At 54.5% G+C, this 18,473-nt stretch overlaps 6 protein-coding genes across 6 annotated transcripts in view; 3 read left to right on the forward strand and 3 right to left on the reverse strand.

Moving 5' to 3' along the window:
* The window catches only part of MONBRDRAFT_32910 (uncharacterized protein), a gene marked incomplete at both ends in the record, with an annotated part of 4,807 nt that extends 4,708 nt beyond the window's left edge, over positions 1-99 (reverse strand). Inside the window, one exon of the mRNA XM_001746915.1 lies at positions 22-99. Coding sequence (XP_001746967.1) covers positions 22-99 — 78 coding nt within the window. The remainder of the gene's footprint in view (positions 1-21) is intronic.
* Positions 100-227: 128 nt separating this feature from the next.
* Positions 228-2,387, forward strand: MONBRDRAFT_9225 (uncharacterized protein; the record flags this gene model as incomplete). Its single annotated transcript, XM_001746795.1, has 5 exons — positions 228-464; positions 557-691; positions 802-915; positions 1,058-1,638; positions 1,769-2,387. The coding sequence occupies 5 exons, from the start codon at positions 228-230 to the stop codon at positions 2,385-2,387; spliced, it is 1,686 nt and encodes a 561-aa protein (XP_001746847.1).
* A 224-nt stretch (positions 2,388-2,611) lies between these two features.
* MONBRDRAFT_32911 (uncharacterized protein) lies at positions 2,612-5,599 on the reverse strand. Its single transcript, XM_001746916.1, has 14 exons — positions 5,381-5,599; positions 5,157-5,302; positions 4,970-5,054; positions 4,782-4,860; positions 4,557-4,683; positions 4,366-4,442; positions 4,155-4,256; positions 4,002-4,058; positions 3,835-3,917; positions 3,663-3,731; positions 3,423-3,498; positions 3,184-3,311; positions 2,980-3,054; positions 2,612-2,851 (listed from the first exon to the last, which is right to left on the reverse strand). Exons 1-14 carry the CDS (start codon positions 5,545-5,547, stop codon positions 2,725-2,727), a joined length of 1,398 nt encoding a protein of 465 aa, XP_001746968.1. The 5' UTR covers positions 5,548-5,599; the 3' UTR covers positions 2,612-2,724.
* Positions 5,600-6,053: 454 nt separating this feature from the next.
* On the forward strand, positions 6,054-8,365 carry MONBRDRAFT_26475 (uncharacterized protein; the record flags this gene model as incomplete). The annotated part of the gene is made up of 13 exons (XM_001746796.1): positions 6,054-6,125; positions 6,206-6,276; positions 6,428-6,492; positions 6,600-6,649; positions 6,776-6,863; positions 7,046-7,102; positions 7,131-7,186; positions 7,249-7,347; positions 7,446-7,515; positions 7,730-7,806; positions 7,901-7,993; positions 8,179-8,259; positions 8,339-8,365. The coding sequence occupies 13 exons, from the start codon at positions 6,054-6,056 to the stop codon at positions 8,363-8,365; spliced, it is 906 nt and encodes a 301-aa protein (XP_001746848.1).
* A 270-nt stretch (positions 8,366-8,635) lies between these two features.
* MONBRDRAFT_26476 (uncharacterized protein) lies at positions 8,636-10,976 on the reverse strand (the record flags this gene model as incomplete). Its single annotated transcript, XM_001746917.1, has 8 exons — positions 8,636-8,686; positions 8,709-8,825; positions 8,928-8,987; positions 9,102-9,188; positions 9,338-9,414; positions 10,243-10,321; positions 10,583-10,667; positions 10,795-10,976. 8 exons carry the CDS (start codon positions 10,974-10,976, stop codon positions 8,636-8,638), a joined length of 738 nt encoding a protein of 245 aa, XP_001746969.1.
* A 1,045-nt stretch (positions 10,977-12,021) lies between these two features.
* Positions 12,022-18,215, forward strand: MONBRDRAFT_26477 (uncharacterized protein; the record flags this gene model as incomplete). The annotated part of the gene is made up of 23 exons (XM_001746797.1): positions 12,022-12,106; positions 12,202-12,317; positions 12,609-12,707; positions 12,801-13,115; positions 13,234-13,363; positions 13,477-13,765; positions 13,870-13,942; positions 14,084-14,277; positions 14,352-14,676; positions 14,779-14,853; positions 14,982-15,156; positions 15,228-15,340; positions 15,425-15,532; positions 15,654-15,851; positions 16,161-16,200; positions 16,402-16,576; positions 16,726-16,975; positions 17,114-17,218; positions 17,304-17,366; positions 17,456-17,662; positions 17,800-17,888; positions 17,969-18,079; positions 18,179-18,215. 23 exons carry the CDS (start codon positions 12,022-12,024, stop codon positions 18,213-18,215), a joined length of 3,372 nt encoding a protein of 1,123 aa, XP_001746849.1.
* Positions 18,216-18,473: the final 258 nt, after the last annotated feature.

Consider the following 18,473-nt stretch of genomic DNA (forward strand, 5'->3'; position numbering starts at 1 on the left):
CGATCGCCCGATGTCACTCACACACACACACACACACACACACACACACACACACACACACACACACACACACACACACGCACACACACACACACACATTTTAAGAATCGATCCGTTAGTGCAGAGCGGAGGTGCAAGCTTTGACTGACGTCCCAGCAGGTCAGGCGGATCTCGCAGCTGATGGCGAGTAACTCTTTGTGTTTTGTCTCACCTGGCTGCGGTGGGATATGGCCCGACCGCACCATCAAAACAGAATGACTGTGCTATGGGGTCTACTCGCATTGACAGCGCTTGGCGCTGCGTACGATGTGCAAATGCGCGGCTCCTTTGGCGAAACTCCCGCTGCCCAGCCCATTCAGATCAATGGCATCTTCCCGGGCCTGACTGCAACTGCCGCCTCGGGGCCAACCCGCTCAGAGTGCGGCACAGGCGCGCTCATGCCCTGGGCTGACAACCTCTACATGGTGGGATCGCTCCACGTGCCTCTCCTCGCCTTTCCTTCTGAGCTCTGCAGCAACCCTTCTCCTCACTTGGCGCCCATCGCCGCCGGCCGCAGGTGTCATACCTGTCGGTACCCGATGGTGGATCCGGCACGGGCTTGTACTGCATCCACCCAAACATGACCATGTCGCTTGTAGCTCCCCACAACTCGACCTACGCCAATCGCATGATCCATGTGCAATCCGACTCGGTTCGTGCCCAAAGCGCCGATCCTTGATGGCATCCCTTCTCGCGCTTTCTCCACTACTTCCTCCCGTCGGCCGCGGGCACGCATCTCAGGTGCTGCTATGGTCGTCGTAGATTATCATTGGCATGTGGGCCATTGATGTACATGGCAAGCCCCGCGAATTTTCCAGCCTGGCCAAGGTGCGCATCGGCGCCTCGGCGGTTCACCTGACCGATCCTGACAACAAGGTACGATCGATTGTTCGACATGCCACTCCCTCGACTCATTTGCACACCTTGTATGCCGGTTCTGTGCCTACTTCCATCCACAAATGCACTGGACCTCTGACCCAACTTCTTTGCGGGTTCCTCAATGCATTCCTATGTGCAGGTGTACATGCTGAGCATGGATGGCCCTCTCTACGAATGCGACGTCCATCGCATGAATTGCACCCAGCTGTTTGATTTGGTTGCTGAGCTGAACATCCCCAAAAGTGAGGGTGAACAGCCCCACTTCAAGGCGGCCCACAGCATGGCCGGCAAGCTCTACGTCGCCACGAACACCTTTGAAGAGAATGACTACCTGGGCGTGCGCCACGGTGGGCGCCTTGCTAGCTGGAGTGGGCCTGGTACCAACTGGACAATTCTCGAGTCGTACGTTCCTACCTTCTGCTTGTCCCCTCCATCACCAACGTCCCTGGTGCTCCATATAGCTGCTGCTCACCTCTCTGTTGCTACACTTTGCGTTGTTGCTCTATTGTTTGTTCGTTTGTCGATCTCTTTGCTTCCTCAACAAAGGACCGCGTTCGTTGAGGTGACGGGTCGCTCCAACTTTGGCCGGGTGGTCTATGCCCTGGGCTGGGATAAGCGCAGCGCCATCCTCAAGGTTCTTGACAACGGTGACGGCGCTGACCCTTCCATCGACACCAACTGGCAGACCTACCGCCTGCCCAAGGCCTCCCATGCCTACGAGTAAGTGATGGGCGAGGAGCCGTCACGTGCTTCTGCTCTCGTCTGAAGCACCCCTCCCCCCAGATACTTGGTGCGCCTTTCCCGCTCACGCATGTATGCAACCCATATTGTGGATATCGCGGTAACCCAGTCACCTTTGGCAGACCGAGTGGCCCCGCATCCGTGAGGTGGAGACGGAGCGCTACTTGGTAGACATGCACGGCATGTTCTACGAACTCTCTCCTCTTGGCTGGGCAGGATCCACGTGGGGCGTCCGTCCCGTATCCCAGCACCTGCGCATGATTCCCGACTTTGCTGCGTGGCGCGGCATGTTGGTGCTTGGTGGCAACCAGGTCTCCTCTATCTTCGACAACAACATCATTACGGGCCAGGCTCAGTCTGGGCTGTGGTTTGGTAAAACCGATGACTTGTGGCAATTCGGCAAGCCCAAAGGCTGGGGTGGTCCTTGGCGCTACGATGCGGTGACCGCCAACGCGCCTTCAGACCCCTACCTGATGACCGGCTTTGATCACATGGTGGCCCATGTGCGCGTGGAGGAGGCCAAGGGCGAGGTTGACGTCACCGTTCAAATTGATTTCACAGGCATTGCCGGCCACATGAACGAGGCCTGGTCCAACTACACCACGTTGACCGGTATGACGGCAGGTTCGTACAAGTACGTTGTCTTTGAAGCTGGATTCTCGGCGCACTGGGTCCGCTTCGTCACGGATGCGGATGCTACCATGACCGCCTACCTCCACTACTCGTGAGCTGGCTCAAAAAAACTCGGCCTCGTGAGCATGCATTGCTTGAATCGAACCAGTGATTCTTCAAAGGCGTGTGCCAAAAGTGCTGCACATATCGCGATGCCCTCGGATCGATCAAGGCACGCTGCAATGCAGTGCGAGCAATGGCATTTACCGTTGGTACGAGTCAAAAGGCTGAACGAGGGAAGCAAGAAAGGTACAGAGAAGGAAGGGAATTGAACCCAGCTGGCACGAGGTGTCGATTGGTTTGAATCTGGAAGGAGGAGGCAACAAGCAGGACCTCAACCTGAAGCGCAACCGATTCCCGCAGCAGAGCAGTGGTGCTGTGATCGTGGCAAATTTAAAAGGCCTTGTTCTCCACGAAGCGGGTCACCATGTCCTTGACGGAACGACCCTGATCGAAGGGAGCAATATGGCCAGCGCCACGGACCACCACCTGCGTAAAGTTCTTGTAGCTGCGCGCGTAGCTGAAGATGAAGACAAAGCGGAAGGCAGGTCGTCAAGGAAGTGGGAATGAGTATCGAAGTGGAGTCAAAAGGCCTGGCGTCGATAACACAAAAGCCAGGTGTAGAACACGGCGAAACGAAGGGCTTACCCGGCAACCTGCTCGTCGGCAGCCTCGACCTTCCAGACAGTGCGATCAGCAGCCGCAAAGCCCTTGCTACCCGACCTGGTGGCAAGACGCATATTAAAACCCGGGCATGAGAGGGGAGGGCTCGTGCCAACCACCCAACCTCGAAGGCAGCCGCAGTCAGCAACATGGGAGGGTGGACAACAAGTTCTGCTGGTAAGTACATACCAGTTGAGGTGGGGAATATATTGCTCAGTGAGGGGAACACCAACAATCAGGTCAAGCTGGCCGTTGTACAAGAGAACCTTGTAGTTCTCCATCAACAGCTCGAGCTCAGGCTGGTACGAGTCCATGACCTGTGACGCGGGCAGAAGCGTAAAGCCAACAGCAGCAGCAAAGGGGATTAATGGCCTGACAAGTGGGTTGAAGGGGTAAGGCCCTGAGTCAAGATGGCAGCGAGCACCCACGTCGTTGATCAAATGCATCTCACACTCCAGACCGCTGTTCAGCGTAGCGTTGCCCACATGGATATCATCGCGGTGACTGTGACAAGCATGGGCAAGCATGGGTTGGCGTCCACGGAAGACAGGAAGACCACAAGGCAGCGAGTCGTGAGTGTGGCAGGCAAAGAAAGCAACGTCAACGGCTTGCCGGAACTTTGGCCAGCAAAAGGCAAGATCAAAGGGTTGGAGCGCCGTTTAACGCACGCTTGGAGGAAGGCCGAGTAGTAGCCAAACGAAACGGGGCCATCGGTGCGCAGAAAGTTGTCGTAGTCCCTATTGAATTCCACAACCAACGGTAGTGATAGTCATAAGGGAAATGGATCATGAGGCTTCTTGTGAGCGAGGCCTGGTACTGCGAGGCCCGTTGGTAACATACGTGCAGCCCGTGAGGTTGTAAAAGTAGGTGGCATACGGCCACACATCGCCGTTGAGCATCAGATCCCAGACGTCAAAGGCAGCCTGTGACCGTGCAAATGACAATGAGTGGCCCGCCAGAATAAGCCAGACAGCGAGCAGCAGATGCTTGAGCGCGGACGGACAAACCTTGTAATCACCGGCAGTGATGTAGTTGATGGCCTGAAGGCTGTACTCTTCGAGTTGCTGCAATCGGATAAGAACAAAATGTGGGCGTGCCCACAATGGGGTGAGCGTACGCGCTGATGTATTCTCGTCTGCACACGCAGTCAAGGTACTGACCGCAGTCTGAACATCATCGGCGAGGCCAAGGTTGAACATGAGGCCGGGAATGGCCTGCATTTGCAGGTGAGGCACGGTCCAGCCATCACCGATGGAAACACCCTGCGACGTGTTGACCCGACATTAGTTCGCCGTGCTCTGCCAAGGCTTGAGGTCAAAGTCATCATCAGGTCCTGGGACGACACCGGAAAGCACGGGGGTTGAGACAAACCTTGAGAGGAATCTCGGGCTTTTGGCCGGCCTTGTTCTGGTTGTGCACGTAGGCACCAAAGGCCGGGATATAGTGACCTATGGCAGGGCGGAGCAGGCAAGTTAGAGACGACGGGCAGAGCTGATATGGAGGTCGTCAAGTATAGAAAGGCAAAGTCAACTTCAACGCAAAGAGAAGAAGAGTTAACTTGCCGGCATAGGATTCGCCCGTGATGTACAAGTCATTCTTGAGCTCCGAGGGGAAGACTTGATAAAAGGCCTGGAGGCAGCTGTACAAGTCCTCGGCCGCATCGACGCGCGAGTTGGTGGCCCAGCCATTCTATGGTAGCATTGCATCCATAGTCAAACTCAGTGGGGTTGTTTCCAAACAAAATGGGGGTCATCAGTAAAGACCATGGAGACTGTGCCGTGACCGACCTTGGCGGTAAAGCTGAAGCCAGCGCCAACAGGGTTGTCGATGAAGAGCAGGCTGTACTCCTCGTTCCAGGTGGTGTTGCTGTGTTTGGACGCCGGCCAAGGAAGATCAAGGAAAGACTCAAGATCAGAAGTGGACAGGGAGATGAGCGACATGGTCAAGGAGCAGGGCGGAATCACAAAAATCGAACCGGGGCTCAAGCTGCTGGTTGGCGTTGATGCTGAAAGGACCAATCTCCGAGAAGAGACCAAAAGTGGAAGCACCGCCGGGGCCACCTGGAAGCGCACAGGGGATGCCGGGCGTAAGCTGCAAAGTATCAACACTCAAAAGGACAGAGTGGCACCCTCGCGCGCAGAGGTTGAATGCGCTGAACAGACCTTGGAGCCAGATCAGGAGGGGAGCGTTCTTGTTGCCGTTCAGGGCAGGGAAGTACCAGACAAAGAGGCTGTTACCCTTGGTCTGGTTGACCTCAAGAAAGCCGGCGTAGGAGGTAAGGTTGCCCAGGTTGGTCTTGGCGAGGTTTCTAGCCAAGTATGCAAGCACATCAGTGTCCACGGCCGCCTTTGTGGAGGAAGACGGGCAGGCGGGCGATCAAACGTACTGGGCAGCAAGGTGGCCCTGCTCCTTGGCCACGTGGTTCATGATGAGCGCCGGGTTCTTGGCCGGCAAAACCTCAGCCTCTTCAAACCCACGGGCATAGAGAGAGCGCAGAGCTGTGGCCGAAGCCAGCAGGGCCAAAGCGGCCACCAGCATGAAGGTCTTGGCCATGACTGCGGTCGTCGAGTCAGCAGTCAAGAGCAAGAGCAGTTAAAAAAAAAAATGAGCGGCACACACAGAACACGCCGCAGAGGGTTCTTGTAGCTGATATTAACGTTAATGAAGTCATAAACACATTATATGTACGTGTTTCGTCGGGTTTATGCATTTACCAACGCATGGCTTTAGTTATTTCTTGTAGCTACTGTTTTGTTTTGTGTATATCTTATTGTGGTTTTCGCAGTAACAACGTCGGTTTGTGATGTTTACTAGCCCCCTTTGTCCGAGGGGGCATACTGTTGATAACATCAGTTGTCAACCTGCTAGCGCAGAGTGATGCGAGCTGACAAATCTTGGAGGAGCTCAGCAGCTGCGAAAATGTGAATAGCTGAAACGCTGATTTATACTGGTACAAGCATTGTAATTTCTTCAGACAGACGAGGTTTGTTATCATCACTGGTTTCGTCCTCTGGTAATCTTGACTGGATTCGCTACACGGAGTGGCGTCGGGCGGCGCGATGTGCGGCAAACGGCAGCTCCGGCTCCCGATGCGCGCTTTCCCGTACCCATGGATCGAGACCGCACCACTGGTCACAAGACAATGTTATGCCTTTGCCATCACCTGCTTTCTCTCCCTTTGCTGACCCGTCCTTTTTCCCGCAATGCTTAGCCGAGCCAGGCGGCCAAACTGTTCGCCATGTCGAACCCGCTCCCCAGCAAGCATGAGATCGAGACCCACAGGTGAGTCAAGCTTTGGCCCGGCACCGGTGCCAGTACCTGGTGGCCTCTGGGCATGGATCTCAATTTTTTTTTTTTTTTTTTTTTTTTTTTTTTCCATCCTCTCTTTTTCCGCCTCTCCCGTTTGGGCTACCTGATATGTCTGCTGCTTCAGCTCGGCTGCCGCGATCGGCCTTGCCGTCCTGGTCGCCGTGGCCATTGCTGATCTCGGCCTCATAGGTGTGCATAAGTCGCATCCACACGCTGGTAATGTGGGAAAGAGTGTCTCGCCTCACTCGCAATTGTTCTTGATTGCATCGCGTGGTGGCCGCATTGATTGTGCTTAGGCTTGGGTCGGCATCGAGCGTTCGCCAATGGCATCCTCGTACGCGGCTTCGTACGTACTCAGCTCACGGTGCTGGTGACCTACCTGTGGACTGCCGCACCAATTTTTTTTGTCCGCTTGCGCATCTCATCGTAGCCTGCCACCACCGCGCTACTTTGCGTGCTGGCGGAACCATAGTATCTGGCCTACTTTGTCCTCTTTGGTTATTTGATGCATTGGGTCGCGGATGACTTCAAGCAGCAAAAGCTTGCCTCTGGCGATTCCGGTTCGCTTTGCCAATACCTGACCACTGTTGGGCAGACCCCTCACTGAAGACACTCCTCCTTTTCACTTGAGATTCACCTTTTTTGGTCCCTTGCCACCTTGGATAGTGGTGTCCTTTCATTACCATCCGCTCTTCATGTCCATCGCCTGGCTGTTCTGTGCCGCTGAAGGTACGGATGACAGTCTTGACCACACCGCGCCTTTTTGATGATATGGCCCACTGCTCAATCGATCTGTCCGGTCCGTCATGCTAATGGCCTTGTTTCAGCGGCCATGGGCTTCAAAACTGCGCCCGTCGCCAATGCTGGACATGACAAGTCCAAAGTCAGTCGTTGCGCACGCTGCCGCTCTCTCAGCTCCTGGCCACGATGTGCGCTTCAGCCCAGCTCGCCTCAGCTCAAGCTGTGCTACTCTGTTCAAAACAGCTCTACCATGGCATCATGAACTTTTTGGCCTTTTTCCTTGCCGTTGTCGGTGTCTCCATCGTAAGACGCGGCGCGTGTCGTGCCACCCCTGTCGAGGCGTTTCGATCCTCACACATTGGCGGCTTCAACAACTATCTCATGACCCATTCATCTCCCAGGCCTTCAAGAACCATGCGGCCAAAAAAGTGGCCCACCTCGACTCGGTGCACTCGTGGCTAGGACTCCTAAGTACGCCATCAATGCCAGAAGAATGCAATCCCTGACCCCCCCTGTGCTGGGATTTTTGTTTCTGGCTGTTGTTGTTCTTGTTGCTCTTGATCTTGTTCTTCTTTTTTCTTGCTTGTTTGCTTGCTTGTTTGCACGCTTTTGGCCTGTAAACCCGTGCTAGACGCTTGTGGGTGTGTCTGCTGACCTCATCAACATGGCTTGCGGCTCCATACAGCTACCCTGTTGATGGCCTTTCAATTTTTCTCGGCGCTTTTCGTCTTTTTCATTTCAAATAACAAGACCTGGCGCCAGGTAGTGCCTGTTCCGAGGCCTGCGAACAGGCACCGCCTCTTCTTGCAACAACCTGACATGGTCAGCTCACCTTGCGCGTGCTTGCCCATAACAGCGGCTGCACTTTGGCCATCGCTATCTCGGTGCAGCCACCTTTATCACGGCCTGCTTTGTTATCACACTCGGCCTGCAAGAGTATAACTCGGGTGTACGTTGGATGCTAGCAGCGCAGCCGGTGGTCTTGGACTCAACTCCTTGCATGGCATCATGTTGTTAATGCACCCTCGCCCATTCGCCATGTTTTGGATTTTCTTTTGAGAGTCTTGATCGTCCAAATTCTTTGTCTCGTTACCTCTCATCCTTTCTGTGTGTGAAACTGCTTGCGCCTTGTAGACGGCCTACTCGACCTCGCGCCGTGTGGTGCAAAGCGCCACCTTGTGCGTGTGGCTTATCGCTTTGCACGTGATTGCCGGCGTAAGTGTGCTGTCTGCCATCGCTCTTTCGTACTGTGTCTGTGAAGCGCCGCTTGCTGACTCGCCCGTGCCTCGTGCAGCTTTTTTATCGTCCCAACGGCCACTAAGCTGCACGCCCGCTTGCACGTCTGAGCCTTGCACGCTGCCACTGATCAGGCGCGTTTGGACCCGTCATGCTCACGACGACAAGATACATTGTTTTCTCGTAATTGATCTTTTGAAAGAACGTTGACGGTACAGCCACACAAGGAAACAAACACCAAGCTTGCCAATCACAGCTGTGCTCGACAAGAACAACACTTTTTAGGCCCGAAGGCACAGCTATGGACCTGGATTGTGCAACACCCTGATCCCATCCAGTCATTTAGTGTGTGTGATTAATGGCCGGCCGCTTCTTCGGCGGCGAGAATGGCTTCCTCCAGCTTCTCCTGACCAAAAATCTACGCGCACCGAGCGAGAGGGAAGACCGGCATATTGCACGTGAATTGGGTCACCGCGCGATTGGCGACCGATCCAGCGACGCACGGTTTTGATTTGTGAGTGAAACTCATTAAACTTGAGAAACTCCTGCGGAATGCCGTCCATCAACAAGGCAAGTGAGCCCACGATCTGGCACGAGGCTAACAGGTCTGTGCGGTACAGTCCAATCCGGAGAACAGTGTGCCTCACCTCAAAGGTAGCCTTGGCCTCTGTCGTCGATCCTGCGCGATCCAGCTGATGCACACCGTGCTGCAGTCAAGGTCCAAAGAAACATGTGCATGGTTTGTGAAGCTGAGGCCAGGTGTCGCAGTAAGGCACGAAAAAAGCCATGATGTTCGGTTGCCACGTTCGGTTGCCACGTACCGGGGGATCGATGTGCCACGTGCGAAAGACCACTGTTTGATCAGAGTAGAAGGCCACTTGATGATAGTGCTTGGACGGCGGGGGTGCCTAACATGAAAGAGCAACGGTTGTGCGTCAACGCGTGCAGCCCTGGTGGTGTGTGATTCCCGATTGTTTACATGAACATTCTGTTGGACGGGTGGGTCTTGCCGCGCGAGATGGGGATGGTGGTCCCAGCCGTCTGGCTGCGTACGCACCTGTCCGCGCAGTTCAAAGATGAGCTCTGCTTTAGGAGGCATCCTCGTATGTTCCACGGCGACAGGACAGGTGGCACCTAGGCGATGACCCATCGAATGTCCAGCACCACAGCACTCATCAGGCTTTCTTTCATCAGAACCCGAGCGCCTTGCGCCCGCAGAGATGACGATGATGCGAAACATGAAGGAAGACAGCAAGACTGCCGAGGTGCTCCGATGCCGCAAGTTGTGCCCAAAGTAAAGCCTTGGGCTCCAACAATGCCAGCTGCCCCGTCGTGTCACAGCCCGGGCACCCTGGTCTCAAGCGTTGACTGTCATGAGACCCACAAACCTCAGAAGAAAATCCAATTCGTGATGAGATATCCGCGTATATGCGGTAGTTTGTGCAGATGAATATGGTAACGTTAAGGAAGTTTGTGCAGTCTTTGGTCGAGTTAAAGTTGTGGCTGTTTTCATTGGTATCCAAGCCCAAATGCACACACGCTCTGGCTCTTCCTCTTCCTCTATCTGTCTACATCTCTTCTCTACCTCTCCCTCTACCTCTCCCCCTACCTCTCTACCTCTCCCTCTCTCTACCTCTACCTCTCTCCACCTCGCTCCACCTCTTGCTTTTTTGCTTACTCCTACTTCTCGCCCCGCCCAAAAGGTCCAAGAGGAACGGAACAAACAGCCTCCATATTATTCTATTGCATGTGCTCAAGTCAAAGAAAAAAAAAAAACAAGAAATTCATTTCGAAACCAAGCGTATCCCCGGGCTGTGTTGACAGGCACACTTGGCCTTAGGCGTACATGGCCTTAGTTGGTCTGAAGGTGTAGCGGGAAGGAGCGTGATCCGAGAAGGGCCGGCCAGCGGCGACAACAGTGTAACGCGACACTGCTGGGATCAAAGGCATCAACTTGCTCACCCATTTTGTATAGAACCTCAACACTTGACACCCTGACACTCGGCACTTGAACCTCACCGATAGGAACGACGAATCGTGCCTGCACAACACCAAGTGGGCAAGAGACGACAAGATCCGGTGAGGCTGCTACGGCATTGCAAGTACAAATAGAGCAACTGCCCACATGCGTTGGGACCCATGCATCGAGGAGCACAATATACGAACCGTAGGCGCGATGGGATGTGGTGGGCTGGCGGCCAGGAAAGGGCAAGGACAGACACGATGTAAAGGCTGGGTGAGCTGTACCGCGCCAGGTTCAGGCTGTGTCACAGAATTGTCTTGCATGCCAAAGACAACACACCGTAATGGGAGAAGATACTGAGGAGAGGGAAAAAAGGCGGTCTTTGTCAGTGACCTTACGACCCTTGGCATCATCCAGGGCCGTCCTAAACGCCGCCAGGTGCAACAATCCGAGAGAGAGAGATAGGGAGAGAAAGGAACAAGGGTGATCAGGAAGGGTTGTTGAGGGCTTTCTTGGGACGGGAAAGCTCTCGATCAAAGCATGGAACGCACCGTGAGCTCGAATAGCCGTTGAAATTCGTGAGCACGTTGCCCCAGGTCTTGGTCTCCTCCAAATAGGCGAGCTCCTCCGCAGCCAACTGCATGCATAAGAGCCGCGCAGGTTGTACCATCACCGGCAAGGCATGCAGAAGTGAGACGAAAAGGGCAAAAGCTCCTCCACCACGCAATGTCATTGGGTTCTGTGCTCAGCCAGACGCAAGCGCGCGCATGCACGATACGACACCGCCCTCAAAGAGTTGTTTTGATGAGGAGCAGGGCAGCTCACCTTTTCCTCAAGGGCCGCGAGCTGATCCTATGTGTACAAGAGCGAGGCACAACGTGAGACAAATACTTCTCCGTAGCAACGGCTGCAGCACAGCTACAACGTGTGTGTGTGCGCATCGTTATCCAACCTGAATGAGCTTGCGCTGGTGACAAGCTGCCCGCAACTCCTCCATTCTCGGCAGTCACAAGCACGTCGATAGGGGTCCGAAACAGCCACCCAGAATGGTAGATTTCAAAGAGTTGACCCAAGAACAGCCGTATCCGAGACACCCAAACCACAGACAGGCTGCCACTCCCCAGCAGTCTATATTGCTCACAGCCACTCCTTCCACCACGACACCGCCCGTCGCTCGTCGCCCGCCGTCCGTCGTCCGTCGTCCGTCGCTCGTCGCCTGCCCCCTCTCTCTCTCTCTCTCTCTCTCTCTCTCTTGATCTGAATCTCTCGCCGTTTTCGAGTCTCTCAGTCTTCTCGGAAACTAGAACACACCGGCGCATTGCGAAATTGTTTCGGAAGAAGGGATACGTAACGTGCTGGAGGGTCGTTGAGCTGCTGTATCTCTTTCGATTGAACAGTCAACCCCACAAACCTCTGATTTAGGCTTTTGTAGGTAACCGAGAGCCGCCGGCCCTGCGCCCCTCTCTCTAGCACCGAGCTTCTCCCTCTCTTGCTCTCTTGCTCTCTCTCATATCTTCTCCAAAGGGCGGCGCGGACTCGTTCGATCCGGTTTGTGATTGGAGGGGTTGATCGCCGAGGTGGGGGGAATGGGAGGGCAATGCGTCTTTGCTCTTGGTGTTGGCAGTAGTTGGGAGCAGGAGGAGGGTTGGTGAGCGGGCTGCCGTCGCTAAAAAGTACGCCCCCCAAGCACCTCTGCCGTCAAGATCGATCACGCCCGTTTCGCGTGAGACTGCGCGCATACGGGTCAACGGACCGAGTTCTGCCCGAGAAAGCTGGCCATGTGGCGCACCTATCATGGCCGTGATGGCCCGCGCACCTTTGGCGTGCGCGTGGCGCAGCCGCACCAACACCATCTCGCTGCCGGTATGTGGCCCAACAATCTGCGCAACCACGTGCCCGGCCTTGCTCGCCTTTTGCACAGCGCCCGACTCATTGCAGTCGATCCGCCGACACTGCAGGCGACCTTGATCTATACTGCGACAACCGCGTCATCACCAGCAAGTATACGCTGCTCACCTTCTTGCCCATCAACCTCTTTGAGCAGTTTCAACGCATCGCCAACTTTTACTTTTTGGTGCGCCCACTCAGCCAAGCCAGGCCATTCCAACATCCCTGGTCACCCATCTCGGCACACAATGCCTTCGCATAGCAAGCCCTCACTCTTGTCTGTGTCTCTTAAACTCGCCTCTCTTGGTGCTTTGGCGCGCGCCCCGCTGCTTCGGCCCAGGTGGTCATGATTATGAACTTTGTGAGTCACTTGCCATGATCGACAAGAACAAGGCGGTAGCCGCCCCCAGCCTTATACATGTTGAAAAACAAAGCGCCCCGCTTATTCTGACGCCATGGACATTCTTGTGCTTCTTAGATCCCAGGCGTGGCCATCATTGAACCCATCACCAGCGTTCTCCCTCTTCTCTTCGTCATCGGTGTCACTGCTATCAAACAAGCCTACGAAGATTACAAGGTAAACTTGGCGGGCCTTCGCCAATCCCCTTCTCTTTCTCATCCGGCTCCATCGTCCTTGACCTCATTTGCGTGATGCATGGCGTGTGGACAGCGCCATCAAGCGGATGCCGTCATCAACCTCTCAGAATGCAAGACTTTACAAGCAGACGGCACGCTTGCGCCTTGCTATTATAAAGACATTGTATGTGTGCCACGTCGCGGGCTGGATGCCACTTACATCTACCATGGACATGATCGTGGCCGCCTTATTGCCAACCTGCTTCTTGTACAACAGGCTGTGGGCGATATTGTCCAAGTTTGTAATGAACAAGAAATCCCATGCGATCTCGTGGTCGTGGCCTCCGCCCTCGAGAGCCGTGATTGCTACATCACGACGGCCAACCTTGATGGCGAATCCACACTCAAGGTCCACATACACTACGTCCTCGCTGCTCGGCTCTCTATTCATTCCCATGCCCCATGGACAAGAAGTCCGCGCGTGTTGCCCCTCTTATCCTTGCAAATCAACCCCTTGGGAACAACAGGTGCGCTACTGCCCTAAGCTCTCGCAGGGCTGGGGCCCTGCAGAACTGGCGCGGCAAGACAAACTGACTGTCGAAGCCGGAGTTCCCAACGCCATTTTGTATGATTTCGATGGGCGCATTCGCTCCGGAGGTGAGGCACCTTGTACCACCTTTGTGCGCCTTCTGAGGTTCCCTTATGACCGCGTGGTTCACACGGCCAGAGATGCCTTGACCACCTCCTTCTGCGCCTCTCATGGTCATTAGAAACTGTTGAGGCGCTGACCACCAAGAATGTTCTGCTCAAGGGCGCACGACTCAAGGGCACGCCGTGGGTACTGGGCATCGCCGTCTATACGGGCGATGATAGCAAGCTGGCTCTCAATCAGCCCAAGACTAAATATAAATTCTCCACTGCTGAATCGCGACTCAACATTTTTTTGGCCTTTTACTTCCTCTGGCTCATTCTGGTCTGCACCATCTCCACTGTCTATGGAGAAGAATGGCGCTCCGACGCCCGGCGCTTTTGGCCTTTGCGAGGACAAGACACTCAAATGTACGCACGCCTACACGCTTCACACCCAGCCCACTTTGCGCTTGACGCGCAACACTCACCAGCAACCTCTCCACGCACCCTCTGCCTCTGCTGCTGGCTCACAGCGCCACCGATTTGACCTACCGAGTGGGCGACGTCATTGTAACCTGGCTACGCTTTATGCTTCTTTACAACTGGGTCAGGCAACCCCTACGCTCCTTCTACTGGGGGTCTTTTCCATCCCTGTGGCTCAGCCGGGCTCGAGCTGACTCTGGCGCGTCGTGCGTGCGTCAATCTCACCTGAATGCACGGCTGGGTCCTCCCTATTCTGATCCCTAGGTCATCCCTATCAGCCTTTACGTCACACTCGAATTGCAAAAGCTGGCAGGCTCGCTCCTCATCAATTGGGACCTCAAGCTGTACGATGAGCACCTGGACGAGCCTGCCACGGCTCGCACCTCTGACCTTATTGAAGACCTGGGTCAGGTCGAACACGTTTTCGCTGACAAAACTGGGACGCTGACAGAAAATCGGTGCGTTGTCCCTGACTACCATCACGCCCGCTCAGCCTGAGGTGACCCTGTGCTCATTCTGGATTACCATCTAGCATGGTATTCAAAAAGTGCAACGTGCGTGGCCATGCTTTTGAAGTCCAAGGCGATTATGAACGACTGGTTCCGGCTGGCTCTGAAAAGACCAGAGCCTCTCTCAATAGCGCAGCTGGACCCAGTGCTCTCAACACGGCGCCGTCGGACGTATGGCACGACACGTCCAGCATTCGGGAAATGTTCATGTGCCTGGCTCTTTGTCACACCGTGTCCTACGAGGATAGCGTGGACGAAAGCGCACAGCACACATTCACTCGCCAACGAAAAATGACCTCAGTCTCACCCGACGAAGAAGCCCTCGTGCGCGCTGCTGCTTTGCCAGAGGTAGGTCATCTTTTGAGGACGTGCCCAGAGGCCTGATTGCTTAGGTTCAGAACTGTTGTCTTTTTGGTCGCTTGCTGATTTCAACGTCCTCACACACGACAGGTTGGAATCCATTTCTTTGACCGCAGCGATGACACGATTCAACTAGAGATTGACGGCCAACGCATCGAATATGAGGTTTGCTCAGCCTGCAAGCTCTATGCCCTATGTCGAGTTTGGGGCACTTGAGGTTCTCATTCGCTCGCGCACTTCTTGCCTTGCTTTGACCGTCATGCCTGCTGTTCCCCTCGGGTCAATTGGGTCAGCTCCTGCACATTATGGAATTTTCTTCTGCTCGCATGCGCATGAGCGTGCTCGTTCGCGATCCCAATGGCCAGGCCACCCTGTATACCAAGGGAGCTGATGCTGCCGTAATGCAACGCTGCCGGGCGCAATCGTCACCACAATCAACAACAGAAGAGCAGCAGGCTGAACTTCACCGTAAGTACTGACGGGCCTGTTCTGCCTGGGTAAAACAGCGAACTTTGACATGACTACGTGTGCTTTTCTAGAACTTCAAGAACAGCTGGACGAGTACAGTCGTCAAGGGTTGCGTACTTTGGCCGTGGCTGCTCGTCAACTCTCCGCGGATGAGCTGGAGCATGCCATCGAGCTGCTGACGGAAGTACGCAACTCGCATTGGTCAAATGGCCCAACGCTTTTCTTTGCCGTCTAATTTCACTCTCCCCTACTCCACCTGGCATTCTAGGCTAGTCAAGCTATGGAAGATCGCAAGGGCAAACTACGCGATGCATATGAGACCCTGGAGCGTGACCTGGACTTGATTGGCGTCACGGCGGTGGAAGATCGTCTTCAGGTTTGTGGTTACCATGTCCTGGGAGGAGCGTGGGTGTTCGTGTTGACAAAGGCACCGTTTGTCTAATAAGACTGTGTGGTCGGGCACCTGTATCGACTTGGCACCTGTATCGGGTGTGTAGGATGGTGTGCCTGAAACCATGATTGCGTTGCGCGAGGCGGGCATTCGCACCTGGGTCTTGACCGGTGACAAGGTGCAAACAGCCATCAACATCAGCCTGTCCGCGGGTCACTTCTCCCATTCAGCCACGCAGCTCAAGTTGCTAGGCTTGCGCGAGGCCGATGCCTGCGGCCAAGCCCTCAAAGAGCTGCTCCCTCAGGTTTGCCAAAGGCTTGGTTGGTCAAGCCGCTTCGCCAGTACTTGCGTGTCGGCTCTCAGCAAAGATTGCATCTGCTGATTCTGCAACCTAGGTCTCTACACCATCACCTGTGATGAGCGCTCACGGCTCATCAGCGTCGTATGGCACCATCTCTTGTGAGTTGAGACGCCGAGGTGTCTGCTTGGTCTTTGCACCCTTCCAAGCTCGCTCTCACACATGCACACTAAACTACCCTCGCTGCACGCGTGCACCCAGCCACGGGATCAACCAATGCCGCTCTAATCGTGGATGGAATAACCTTGGGCACAGCCCTCGAGCACCACACTGAACTGTTCCGTGAGGTTGCCACGTAAGCTCCTACTTCCTGCCGGTGCCCCAACGCGTCACCATGAATCAATGTCTTGAAATTGCGTGGAGCTCAACGTTCTTGGCCTGCCGTTGCGGCAACAACATGCCCGCGCCTCTCGCAGGAAATGTACTTCCGTTCTGGGCTGTCGTCTGAGCCCGGTACAAAAAGCAGCGGTGGTTAAACTTGTGCGTGCCGGCTTAGCTTCGGTCAGCGACGAAGATGGCAACTCTGTACAGGGTGGCGGCAAAGCCGTGGCGGGCCGCAAACCAGTGACGTTGGCAATTGGCGACGGTGCTAATGACGTGGCCATGATTCGCGAGGCCCACGTTGGTGTTGGCATCCTTGGCAAGGAAGGACGGCAAGCGGCCCGCTCAAGGTCAGAGCCGACGTTGCTTTCCACTGGCACTGTCAAGTTTATTTTGTTTTTTGGTTTTGTTTTTTAAAAAAAAACTCACAGACATGCCTCGTGCTGATGGGCCCCCTTTGGCAACGGTCATCACCATGACTCCCCTGTAATGCTTGCAGTGACTACTCCATCGGGCAATTTCGCTTTCTGAAACCGCTTCTTCTGGTCCATGGCCACTACTGTTATTGGCGAATCGCATACACGATTCAGTTCTTCTTCTACAAGAATTTGGCCTACATTCTGCCTTGCTTGTTCTATGGCCCCATCTCGCTGTTCTCGGCCCAAGTCATTTATGAACAATGGAACCTGACGTTTTGGAATCTCTTTTTCACCTCTTTGCCAGTTTTATGCTTTGGCATTTTTGAAAAGGTACACTCCCTTCGTTTACCTCACGCGCATCGATCCAGGCCAGCTGGTACTTGGTTCTCTTAGTAATATGTGTGGCAGAAACCGACTGTTTGTGCACCTGTCTAATGAGCGATGGGGATCGGGTGAACACCGGTGTAGGACATTGACGAGCGCGTTCTGTTGCGCACGCCGAGAATTTACCCTGAATTCGTTGGGAATGCCGTCCTGAGCTATCGTAAATTCTTCGAGTGGACCATCACGGGCGTGAGTGACACGTGTGCTCGTGGTGTGGCGACCCTTGGACTGCATACTCGGCTGAGCTGACTCTTGATCCTGGGTCTGTGTACAGGTTTGGCAGGGGACCGCTGCTTACTATGGCGTCACTCTGGCGCTCGAGCGACACCGCCCCACGGTGCGTTGACAGCGCTGCTCCCATGCCCTGGTGTGATACAAGTGTTGACCTGACTTGCTTTGCCGGGCTGTTTTGTGCACTCTGATCAGGTAACCTTGTGGTGGTACGGCATGACAATCTACTCGCTGATGCTGCTCCTGGTGACACTACGCATCGCCTTTGATATGCGATACTGGACATGGATGAGCCACGTCTGCGTGTGGGGGTCGCTGCTGGCTTATGTCGCTTTTAATCTCGTCGAGTCGGGTATTCTCTTTGTGTGGGGTGAGGAGAGCTCAACGGGGGGCTACTACTGGGTACGATAGATTTGTGCCGCAATGTCCACCCCAGATGCTCGAACCCATGCGCGGCGTTTGCGGGAGATTGCGTGGGTCTAATGATGTCCGTTTGCGTGGACCCTCGCCTCCAACACACGCGCGCGCACCTTTTTCAGGTCTTCTATGATATGCTGGGCTCGGAGATTTTTTGGGGCACCCTTGTGGGCATGGCAGGCATTGCCATCCTGCCCCACTATCTTTTTTCGTATGTCATACAATTGCTCGTTTGTCATGTGGCCAACATCCTGCAAATGATCACCATGCTTTGGGTCTGTGTGGGTGCAGGTTGTACATGCGATTCTTCCGCCCAACGTTGCTGCAACAATGTCAAGCTAGCGAATGGGAGCAGTTGCGCGCAATGCTTGGTGTCTTCACCTGTGATTGCTGCGTGCCTGGGTATGGCAGTTTTGGGAAGGTTGTTGTTGTTTGATTATTTACAGTTAGTTTTTTCCTTTGTCATTTTCTTCTCATCCTCTGCTTTGTCGCTTGCCACAGGTTGTATGGCGTTGTGAAAAATTCCGACTATGTTTGAGCTCAACAACCTGGAGGGAGCTTCCGTGAAGAACGAAACAAGGCTGACGTAGTTGAACCTGAACCTGAATCGTATATAGATTGCATTTCACGCTCGTGGTCAACGATTGAACCTCATTGGGGCCGCAGGCCCTAATATCCACAAGCAATCAACAACAAGCAAAAGAGAAAATAAAGGGTCAACAACAACACCAACAGGCGAGGTAATGAGACCCTCCACCCGACGAGGGAAACCTGGCAACTCGAAGAACAGGACACG

The sequence above is a fragment of the Monosiga brevicollis genome, genomic scaffold (genome assembly GCF_000002865.3).
Source record: "Monosiga brevicollis MX1 MONBRscaffold_14 genomic scaffold, whole genome shotgun sequence".
Lineage (NCBI taxonomy): Eukaryota > Choanoflagellata > Craspedida > Salpingoecidae > Monosiga > Monosiga brevicollis.

What these genes read in the sequence shown, in the direction of transcription:
- MONBRDRAFT_32911 (XM_001746916.1), bottom strand. Translation starts at nt 5,547, where the DNA reads ATGGCCAAGACCTTCATGCTGGTGGCCGCTTTGGCCCTGCTGGCTTCG. An exon ending in CAGGGCCACCTTGCTGCCCA is followed by an intron (nt 5,303 to 5,380) that starts GTACGTTTGATC and finishes ATACTTGGCTAG; the next exon opens with AAACCTCGCCAAGACCAACC. An exon ending in AGATGCATTTGATCAACGAC is followed by an intron (nt 3,312 to 3,422) that starts GTGGGTGCTCGC and finishes CCCGCGTCACAG; the next exon opens with GTCATGGACTCGTACCAGCC.